We start from the raw sequence: 12,166 nt of genomic DNA on the forward strand, positions 1-12,166 counted from the left end.
AACACAATAAAACTAAATGATATTAAGCTGTCCAAAAATAAAAAATTCTTTCTTTTTATACCTTCCATTAATGAACAACAGGGCCACTTCAGTGATGTATAAAAACTGTCTGTCCTTCCAGTGATGCAAATAACTGTGGTAATTCAACCATGTTTACAAACTCTCCTTCCAATGAAGTAAACAACTGTGGTAATTCAACCATGCATACATATTTTCCTTCCATTGAAGTAAACAACTGTGGTAATTCAACCATGTATACAAATTTTCCTTCCATTGAAGTAAACAACTGTGGTAATTCAACCATGCATACAAACTTTCCTTCCAGTGAAGTAAACAACATGACCACCTCAACTATATATATAAAGCTGTCCATACCCCGACACCTACTATATCCAAATAAGAAACTGCTACACACACACACTCATTTTAAATTGCACTTAACAATAAATTTTGGTTAGTCATTAGATAGCTGTTGTTAGTCCTTTGAAGGTTCACAGATAGTTTTCAGATATGACTGTATGTACCAATACATTTGATGTGTTGTGGCAAATGCCTTTTTTACACTTTATGTTTATTCACTTACTCCATAGATATATTACATTTCTGATTCCCCAAATATTGCATAATAATAGTGTTTTAAAATTATTTTAGTGTATCTGAACCTATAAAAGAAGGAAAAAGTTAGCAGATCTTCCAGTAGATTTGTAAAATAACATTGATGTATGTTTAGTATTTGTTTTGTGCAGTCTGTCATATATATATAGTTTGTCCATCAAGTTGATGAGGACGACTTTAGCCATCCAATTTTTGAGCAGGAACAAATGGTCTGTGGGTGCATAGGTGGCCAAGGATGCCGATGTGCACCCTGAATATTCTGTAGCATTGTGGACATGGGATTGTAGCAGAGCTGATCATTACGGGCTTGAGATTTCCTGGTCTGCCTCCATTGTTCTGCCATGGCTATCATGTTGGCCTCACAATAGTAGTGATGGAAGAGTGCCACATGATCCTGTCCTAGGCAGTCTGCTCCCACGCACCAAAGATAATGCCAAACTTCTTTGATGACATCTTCATGCTGTCCTTATATCATTTTATCTGGCCTCCTTTGTTGCACTTTCCCATTTCAAGTTCGCCATAAAAGAGGTTTTAGGGAAGCCAGTGGTCTGGCATGTGAGCTATATGCCATGCCCATCACAACTGTGACTGCATCAAGATGGTGTAGATACTGGGCAGGCTTGCTTGGGCAAGGACCTCAGTATCTGGGATCCCGTCTTGCCACTTGATGCTTAGGAGTCTTCTGAGGCAAGTTGTGTGGAAGTGATTGAACTTCTTTGAGTAGTGCTGGTACGCTGTCCAGGTTTTGCAGGCATATAATAGCACAGAGTACTATCGCTCTTGTACACCTTCAACTTTGTCTGTAGACTAATGCCCCTTCTGCTCCAGACCTTGGCGTGTTGTCTGCCAAAGGCTATGCTGGCCTTTGCAATCGTGGTATTAACAACATCATCTATTATGACATTCTGGGACAGAGTGCTGCCAAGATAGGTGAACCTGTTCACTGCGCTCAGTTTGTAGCCATTGACTGTGATTTTTTGGCTCAGCATACAGTTTTCCTGGGGCTGGCTGATACATTATTTCAGTCTTCTTTGTGCTGATCGTAAGGCTACAATTTGTACAAGCATCAGAGAACTTGACAATGCTGCATTTCATGTCAGCTTCAGAACCAGCATTGAGGGTGCAGTCATCAGCAAATAGAAAGTCTCTGATGATGTGTGTTGTGGCCTTAGCTTTCGCTTGGAGCCTCCTGAGGTTGAACAGTTTGCAATCAATTTGGTATCTGATGCTGATTCCCATGTCACCATCTCTGAAGGCATCAGTGGGCATGGCTGAGACTGAAAAGTGTTGGCACCACAGTACACAGCCTCACTTCACTCCATTTGAGACAGGAAAGGGATCTGATGTCTCACCATTGTTCCAGACTCTAGCTTCCAATCCATTATGGAATTGCTGCACCAGGGTGATAAATTTCCTTGGGCATCAGATCTTAGCCATGATCTTCCACAGTCCTCTCTGCTAACAATGTCAAGGGCCTTGGTCAGGTCGACATAGGTAGAGAAAAGGTCAGCATTCTGCTCCTGGTTTTTCTCTTGTAACTGCCCAGCAGCAAACACCATGTCGATTGTTCCATGCTCCTTCCAGAATCCACACTGGCTTTCTGTTAGAAGCATCTTGCCTGTGATGGAGAGTAAAGAGATACCTTGGTAGTATACCTTGGTAGTTGTCTTGAACCTGAAGATTTCCTTTGCACTTACACAGGTGTATAATAGTAGTATCCTTGAATTGTAGGATCGTCTCTTTTTGCCACATGATATGAAACAACCAATGGAGCTTTACAGTCAGAGCTGCACCACCTTCCTTGTATATCTCTGCTCTGATTGAGTCTGAGAAAGGAGCCTTGCCACTAGAGAGCAGATGTATTGCTTTTTGGGTCTCTAACATGGTTGGTTGGTCAGCCAGTGATTCATTGACTGTCACTTGGGGCAGCTGATCAGTGGCTTCATCTTTGATGGACATTGGGTAGTTCAGGACACAGGTGAAGTGCTCAGCCCACCTTTTGAGGATCTTCTCTTTATCTGTGACCAGTGTGTTCCCATCTGCACTGAGGAGAGGGGATGATCAAGATGATGATGTGACATAGACTTCATTCAGCGCATTATTAAACCTCTTCATATCATGTTTGACTGCTTGGCTTTGGATTTCATCAACTTTATTACTCAGCCAGGAGTCCTGCATCAAATGGAGTTTCTGTTGAACAGTCCTATGGATGTTTTTGAAGTCATCTTTCTTTGAAGTGGATTTTGGATCATTTAGGTATGCTTTGTGGAGGCGATGTTTTTCATCCAACAGCTACCTGATGTTTTTGCAATTCTCATCAAAACAGTCCTTGTGCTTTCTTGTGGGAGGGCCCTAGATCTCTGTGGCAGTGTTGTTAGACCAGCTATTGTAGGGTCATCCAGGTAGCCTCCACATTCTGGGTTTTCAGAGGGGTGGATTGAAGATGGTTTTCTAGAGTGCTAACAAAGATCATTTTGGAGTTCTTCAGCTTGGCAATGTTCAGCCATTTTGGAATCTTCTTGACTTGCAGGCGTTGTTTAGGTTGGATGTGGATGTTTAGCTTGGAGACTACAAAGCGATGGTCAGTCCAACATTCTGCTCCACACATGGACTTGATCACCTGTACAACCTGCTTGTCCCTCTTCCTGACTATCACGTAGTTATTGAGATGCCAGTGCTTAGATCAGGGATGCATTCATGTCATCCTGTTGTAGTTAGGGAGGCAGAGGACCATGCTGGTGATGAGCAGTTCATGCTCTGCGCAGATCTGAAGCAATAGAAGACCATTGCTGACACCATACTTTCCAATGACTCCTTCCCAGTAGATGTTGTCAGAGCCGACTCTTGCATTGAGGTCACCAATAATGATGAGCTTATCAGATTTGGGAACAGAGGTTATGAAGAGTGGAGTTCTTCATAAAATGTGTCATTTGTTTCATCTGGATTGACCATGATTGGAAGGTAGGCAATGACGATCGTGACATACTTTCTTCCATTCAACAGTGGGAGTTTAATGGTCATAAGCCTGTCATTCACACCCTTTGGAAGTCCAGCTAGCTTGTTAACAAAATCTGTCTTCACTGCAAATCCTACTCCAGCCTCACATCGCTCCTCACTTCCTCTTCCACTCCAAAAGAAGTGTCCCTTTCACAATGTTTGCCCTCTCCTGCAAGGTGGGTTTCACTCAAGGCTGCAATATCGATGTTATATCTGGCTAGCTCCATGCCAATTAGGACAGTTCTCCTCAGACATCTATCAGCGTCCAAAAGTGTGTGCATGTTCCATGCGCTGAGGGTGAGAGGAATAATTGTAATTTTTTTAATGGTGTTTCCCCTGCTCATGTAGGGTCCCCTCTATCCACAGATAGCTGCTAGGGAATAATGGAGCAAGCAATTTTTAGGGTGCTCAGTCACTCAGGGGCTGTTGAACTCCACTGCTGTTCTGTGTCAGTGAAGAATGACCACATGGCCTGAGCCACCTGTGTGCAGATTTGTGCCTACATCTGCCATTGTACCACCTCATCACTCATCTGTTGCCACAGGACATCAGCCTCACTCACTCGTCCAAGACCATCTGGATCTGGATCCAGTGGTAAGACAAGGTCAAGACAGTAGTTTTTCATACAAAGTATCCAAATGGATGGCATTACATGTCAATGACTCAATATGAGCTTATTGAATGTAACTGCAGCAATCTTACATCTGTCATCCATCTGTCCATCTATCCACATATGCTAATTTTGTACTTCTTAAAATTGCTATGCCAGTTTGGGTCAAACTTGACAGAAATGTTTCTTAGGACAGGCTTTACCAAAATTTTGTTTGGAATGGCTCCATTAACAGTGGTGTGGTTTTCATAGCAACCAAATGGAATACCTGTTTTCAAATTCTTCTCCAGAAGGAGAAGATTTGTTAGGAATGTTTCTTCAGACATTGTTAATCAAAACTTGGAGTTATTTTTACCTAACAACAGTGCAATTTCCTTAGCAAACAGATGGAAGACCCATTCTTAACTGTTTTAGAGTACTTGAGCCGGTTTTGATCAAAATAGCTAAGAATGTTCTTTTAGACATATTCTATCAAAGATTTACACAGAACCAGGCTTCTGTAACAATATTGTTGCTTCTGACAGGGTGTTTCCCTAGCAACAGTGGCTTTCATAACAACCATTATGAAAACCTACCATCTGTACTCATTCATAAGTCAATTCAACTTTAAGTCAACTCCCCCTCACTTTTTGCAAAATGCCAATTTCTCTTTGACACTTCTATAAGTCGGGCTGTATTTGGCACATCAGATCCATTTAAAGGGGTGACTTGTCATCAATAAGACAGAGCTATACTTTTGAATCATAAATAAGTCCTACTGGATAGATAGATATCTGTCATTATCTAATGTCATCTGGTACAAAGTCTACAAATTCATCCTCATTGTCTAATAAAGTTCTGATATCCCTCCATTTTCATCTAGTCATTATAAATTGTTGCGGTCTAGTCATCGTAAATATCATCCAAGTCAGATGATATTTCCTTGGCTTCACTGACTTATGTGGGTGCTTAGGTAGAGACTGAGGTTGGGGTCTGTGAGTAACATTTAGATTGCAAAGTCTGTGTAATCTATTAAAGGCTGCAACTAAACACATGACAACTGTATGACAAAATCACAGTGAGTTTAAATATCCACCCTCAGACCTAAGATATCACCCTAGGTATTATCAGCCAATTAAGTACTACATGAAATGGTGGCTGTTTATACCTGACTTCTTTGCCTTTTAATTGTTGCATAAGCTGCCACAAGGATAGTTTTAGATGAATTCTAAGATCTGTTTACAATTTGTACCTATGTTACAGGCATACACTGAAGTGATGGTTTATTTACTTTTTTTGTAAAGATAACTGAAAATCGTGTTTTTCAAAATGATATTAGCTGTGTCAGAGGGATTGTAAGTAAAACATTGTGTGTTTTTGCATGATACATCATGTTATGGCAGGCATGTACTCAATTGTTTGTTGTGCTGGAACATGGCTGGCATGTACTCAATTGTTTATTGTGATAGAACATGGCTGGCATGTACTTAATTGTTTGTTGTGATAGAACATGCCTGGCATGTACTCAATTGTTTGTTGTGATAGAACATGGCTGGCATGTACTTAATCGTTTGTTGTGATAAAACATGGCTGGCAGTACCCAGCTCTATTCAAGAGCTTGTTCTAATACTGATCAAAATCCTGTCATAGTTAAGCCCAGAAGTACTCAGAAGTGTGGCAGTGCCAGATTATCCTAGTAGCAAAGGTAGCATATGCTATAGGCCCTACACTTTCAAGGGCCCCATACTAAATGCTTCAATGTAAATAAAACTATTACTGAAATGTCAGACATATTTGTGGTACAGTGTATTATCTGGTTGTATAGCAAATGAAAAAATACAATTACTTTACTATGCAAGTTAAAAATGTGTGTGTTTTGATATTTATGTGGGGTTTTTAAATTTAAGGCCCCCTTATAACATATGCTACAGACCCTACACTAGCTTCATCCATCACTGAAGTGTGGAGTGATACAAGTACATGTTTAGCAATGCCCAGCTCATCTCATGAGTCAGTTTGGATTTAACATGTCTGGCAATACCCAGCTCTACTCAGAAATCTGATGTGATACAAGTACATATCTGGCAATTATGCCCAGCTGTCCTTGGGATTCAACATGTCTGGCAATACCCAGCTCTACTCAGGAATCTGATGTGATACAAGTACATATCTGGCAATTATGCCCAGCTGTCCTTGGGATTCAACATGTCTGGCAATACCCAGCTCTACTCAGGAATCTGATGTGATACAAGTACATATCTGGCAATTATGCCCAGCTGTCCTTGGGATTCAACATGCATGGCAATACCCAGCTCTGCTCAGGAATCTGATGTGATACAAGTTCATATCTGGCAATTATGCCCAGCTGTCCTTGTGATTCAACATGCATGGCAATACCCAGCTCTACTCAGGAATCTGATGTGATACAAGTACATGTCTGGCAATTGTGCCCAGCTGTCCTTGTGATTCAACATGCATGGCAATACCCAGCTCTACTCAGGAATCTGATGTGATACAAGTACATATCTGGCAATTATGCCCAGCTGTCCTTGGGATTCAACATGCATGGCAATACCCAGCTCTACTCAGGAGTGTGCAGTGATACAAGTGCATGTCTGGCAATACCCAGCTCTACTCATAAGTGTACAGTGATACAACATGTCTGGCAAAACACAACTGTACTTAAAGGTCTATATTGCACCTACGTAAGAGAAAGTCAACTTTATCATGAAGTAATTTGCCTTGGATCAATCAGGTGTGCCTTACTCAAGCTGTGACCTTGAGATGTCATTTCATTCTCTTTCTCAGTAAATACAAGATCAACTGCATGAAGCAACAGTAAGATTTGGTGTTAACTTTTGTTTGAAGCATATATTGTCCATAACACTTGATGTGTTCAACTGAGACTTTTGAAAGAACATTACTGTCTGACTAAAGTTTATTTTCTGAATTGAGTTCTGTTGACCTGTTATGGTAGTACTGTCAGTGTCAGCATCAAGATTCTGATTTTTGAAGTCATTGATATTCTACATCCTTGACAGTATTCAACTGAAACTTTATTGTCAACTTACTATAAACATATTGTCATATTACTGTACACATATTGTCATATTACTATATAGACCGTTCCGGTGGCCTAATGGTAAGTGTCCGCCTTGGATGAGGGAGGTCTTGGGTTTGAACCCCAGCTGAGTCATACCAAAGACTTTTTAAAATGATGCTAACAGACACCTTGCTTGGCGCTCAGCATTAAGAGGTTAGTGTTAGGACTGGTAAGACTGGTGTCAGCATAGTGTGGCTGGGTGGGACATCTTGCTACATGTCTGCGGCATGATGCCCCAGTGCTAAACATCACTATAAACTGTCACACTGCAGACATCATAGCGATATGACTGAAATTTTTTTAAAGCTACTTAAAAAATCTAAATCACACACACACACGCACATTACTATACACATATTGGCATATTACTATACACATATTGGCATATTCCTATACACATGTTTGCATATTACTGTACACATATTGGCATAATACTATAAACATAAAGTTGTCATTTTGTTATTCTCAAGTTTACAGGTCCAGAATTCTGTAAACTGCTGGAACAAGAAAATCAAGCCCAAAATTATAAAATTTTGACAATCTGTAACTTTATGCAGAGCTTTCACAGCTTTTTTTTAACTTGGGTCCCTCTGTTAGGCTTTGAAATTTAACTACAAGACCTTTTTTCCCCATATATACAAAATGCTGTGTCATCAAGACCTGTTTTCTCCATATATACAAAATGCTATGTCATCAAGACCTTTTTTCCCCATATATACAAAATACTGAGTCATCAAGACCTGTTCTCTGTCTCTGTCTCTCTCTGTCTCTCTCTCTCTCTCTATATATATATATCTGTGTCATCAAGGCTTTATCTATTTAGTTTATTTTTTTGTACAGTTTATGAAATGTCATGAGATATGTCACTTGAAAACTTCTTGTACGAGCTCTTAAAGTATTGTCTTTTGTTTCTGAGACAGTAATAATTTCAATTAATGAAAATATTAATGAGATTGCAATATAAGGCTTGTTGTATTTGAAAAGTGTTAAACTCTTGATTGTTGTTTTTTTTTTTTTTGAACATGCAGGACCATCACAAAGCTGGACACCATCCAGAACAGTCTAAACAATGACCAGGTGACACTGATCGAGAATATTCTGGACTCCATTATACAAAAAGGCCTGGTCAAGAAGTAAGGAATTGTCCATTTGTTGATTATCTTATTAGTAGAATGTACAAAGTATAATCCAATTGTTTGTTGTTAATTTTTTCTGTCCATCTGTGACATCTTGCTTTTAAAGCACAGTATTGAGAAGTACTGTTGAGCCAAATCTGAATATTTGGATGACTTTTGTAGGTTCCAAGACTTGAATATTTGGATGACTTTTGTAGGTTCCAAGACTTGATTAGATTCAGGTCACAGGTGATACTTTTGTGTCAAGTGAAAGACATCACATTGTAAGCAAGGTTTGAACTGCACTAGATTTAATATGCAGATATCCTGGGTGGTCACATTAACTGTTTAGTTTTGGGTCATCTAAGTTGTCAAGATCACAGGATAATATTCTGTTTGTGAAATGGGAGTGGTACACTCAAACTGACATTTAAGACGTATAAAATACTGTTGAGTCAAAACAATCCCAACTGTAAATTGAGATGCATTGAGAAGGCCCCAAGACCAGATGTGGTGAATGTGACCAAATTTTCAAGGTCACTGGGAGATACATTGAAGGACATCAGCATGTATCAAACAGATCTCCAATATGCTTTGTCCAATCCGGATCAAATTTGAAAGGCAGATGCCTGTGGAGGGTCCCAAGGACCTGATAGCTTTTGTGTACTTAATCAAATATGTATGACTGCAGGAAGACATTCTGTATGCAGTTGAGTTTTATATAGTGGGTGAATGAGGTGAGACAATTAGCATGTAAGCAGGATATCTTGAGAACAGTTAAACTAAACTGACTTAATTGTATACTTTTATGCTTTTGAAGGTTCAACAATGAATGTTGAATAAAGTTTCCCCTGATGTCAGATACTACAGATATATTTGTTTAGTTGTAAATAATTGTCCTGTTTACATTTATCTCTGTTCTCAAGATGCTTTAGGGTTTTCCAACAGTTTTCCAATTTCTCCAATATACAGAACGGTTCTAGCAGTCTTCCAGCTTCCAACAGTTTTAAATTCCAACTATTAAAGGCATGGAAATGTTTAATCTGAATCCAGCAGGCTGTTTCACAAGCATCAGAATTCCAGCAAGTCTGAAACTCACATTTATTGAGTATGTACAGCAACTTGTAACAGCCAAGATTTATATATGTACTCAAATCATCAAAACAGCTAGACATAGATTTATCTCTACTGTAATTTTAGGTTTCAGTTAGTATTTCATCTGGAATTATTCATTTAGGAGTTTAAATTGAACTACTTAACACATGTTTACAATAACTTTAGCTAATATGAACTTTAATTTCAGAAACTGAATTTCAGTATTACAAAATAAGCAAAACAAATACGTAAAATCTGGGACTGATCTCACTTTATCGCTTCTTCAGACTGAATTCAAACTGAATTTAATATTGTTCTTTATGTCATTAAATACATTCGGAGATCAATGCTATAAATTATGACATAAACAAGATGACATCATATCTTGATGTGTTCTGATACATGTTTGTTACAGTCTTAAATGTATAATTGGCATGGAAAAATGCATATATAGCATAGAAAAATGTCATTAAGATACAATAAACTGGATGATTAAGAGACAAATATCTCTATTGAAAACTACAACAGTAGAACTGTTTATGAAGAAAGAGAAGTAAATAATTGTATTACCCTTTAAGCACACACACACACACACACACACACACACACATATATATATATATATATATATATATATATATATATATATATATATATATATATATATATATATATATATATATATATATATATATATATTATTTATTTTGCATAATATTTTGAATTGATAAATTGATAAAAAATTTTACATGAGATCTTTAGATTTAAAACATTTTGATGTGTCTACCAGTATCCAATTGGTAAAGATATATTATGTTCTTCAAGCTATGTTCTGTTAAAGAATGAAATTAGAATTATGTCCCTTTGTACAATTCTTGAACAAAATTTCCAGTATTCTAATTTGTAGATTGAAATTGAACTTTGGACTTCTATTTTTCTTAATATTTTGTAATTTAATTATTTCTTTACTTATTTATTTAATCAAACCATTGTTCCCATCATCTGAGAAGATTCTTTTGCAACTCCTAGTTGTGCAAATGTAAATGAGTTGGCATTGACTATAGGATACATTGCAGTTATACATTTGTTTGTTTGGCTGATCATGGTTGACATTTTCTCATCACATATCACCTCTCCCTTATTAATCTAAGTGTGGTAAATGAATGAATCTAGTTTCTCTTCACATTCCATGCCTTTATTCATAAATTGTATGGTAATTGGATCAGAATGTTTCTCTCTTTGTATTGTACTTAATCTATACTATACATGCATGTGTGAGCACTGAATGAGTGTGTTTCTCACTTTCCAAGCCAGACTCTCAATTTCATGAATTTATGTGAGTTCATTCGGTGAATCTAATATTCCTCCTGATACAACACAACATTCAAGTAGCAGTTGAAATAGAGACACAACTCTTTTGCATATTGGAAATGGACACAGGATAAGTTGCCTACCCTGATCTATTGCAATTTTAGTAACTCGTTATTATTATAAGCAATTTATTTCAACTAATAAAATTATCCTCTGCCCAAGATTGTCACTTATACTAAAAGAGAGAATCATTTCAATAGTATACCCCCACCCCTTTATCTGTATAATTTTATTAGGGAAAGATAAACTGAGTTGGGCATAAGTCACACATACATAGAAAGTTGGTAGTATTTTCCCCTGCACATCAGTAACTGTCAAAAAGTATACAATTTCACCGTGCAAGAAAAATACTTGAATATCAGGTCAAAGTCATGGTTGACATCTCTGCCACTTTGATGAATTCTCTTGACTCAAGGCCATTACTGATTACTTGATGTATCATTTTATATTTATTTTCATCTTGAATGAATCTTTATAGCATGCATTTAAAAGCCTGACTCTGACCTAAATTTTACCCAATTTATTTCAATAAGGTTAATCTTGACTATGTCTTGAATTTTACCTGGTTTATTTCAATAAGGTTAAGTCTGACTGTGTCCTGAATTTTACTTGATTTATTTCAATAAGGTTAAGTCTGACTCTGTCCTGAATTTTACTTGATTTATTTCAATAAGGTTAAGCCTGACTATGTCCTGAATTACCTGGTTTATTTCAATAAGGTTAAGTCTGACTGTGTCCTGAATTTTACCTGGTTTATTTCAATAAGGTTAAGTCTGACTCTGTCCTGAATTTTACTTGATTTATTTCAATAAGGTTAAGCCTGACTATGTCCTGAATTACCTGGTTTATTTCAATAAGGTTAAGCCTGACTGTGTCCTGAATTTTACCCAGTTTATTTCAATAAGGTTAAGCCTGACTATGTCCTGAATTTTACCTGGTTTATTTCAATAAGGTTAAGTCTGACTCTGTCCTGAATTACCTGGTTTATTTCAATAAGGTTAAGCCTGACTGTGTCCTGAATTACCTGGTTTATTTCAATAAGGTTAAGTCTGATTCTGTCCTGAATTTTACCTGGTTTATTTCAATAAGGTTAAGCCTGACTGTGTCCTGAATTTTACCTGGTTTATTTCAATAAGGTTAATCTTGACTCTGTCCTGAATTTTACCCAGTTTATTTCAATAAGGTTAAGTCTGACTCTGTCCTGAATTTTACCTGGTTTATTTCAATAAGGTTAAGCCTGACTCTGACCTAAATTTTACCCAATTTATTTCAATAAGGTTA

General features: G+C 37.5%; 1 protein-coding gene across 1 annotated transcript in view; it reads left to right on the forward strand.

Moving 5' to 3' along the window:
- Positions 1-12,166, forward strand: part of LOC149802116 (adhesion G protein-coupled receptor V1-like) — a 513,020-nt gene that overhangs the window by 453,818 nt on the left and 47,036 nt on the right. Inside the window, exon 98 of the mRNA XM_089956897.1 lies at positions 8,333-8,437. Coding sequence (XP_089813023.1) covers positions 8,333-8,437 — 105 coding nt within the window. The remainder of the gene's footprint in view (positions 1-8,332; positions 8,438-12,166) is intronic.

Source organism: Sinohyriopsis cumingii, chromosome 4, assembly GCF_028554795.1.
Source record: "Sinohyriopsis cumingii isolate HCF-2022 chromosome 4, ASM2855479v2, whole genome shotgun sequence".
Classification (NCBI taxonomy): Eukaryota; Metazoa; Mollusca; class Bivalvia; order Unionida; family Unionidae; genus Sinohyriopsis; species Sinohyriopsis cumingii.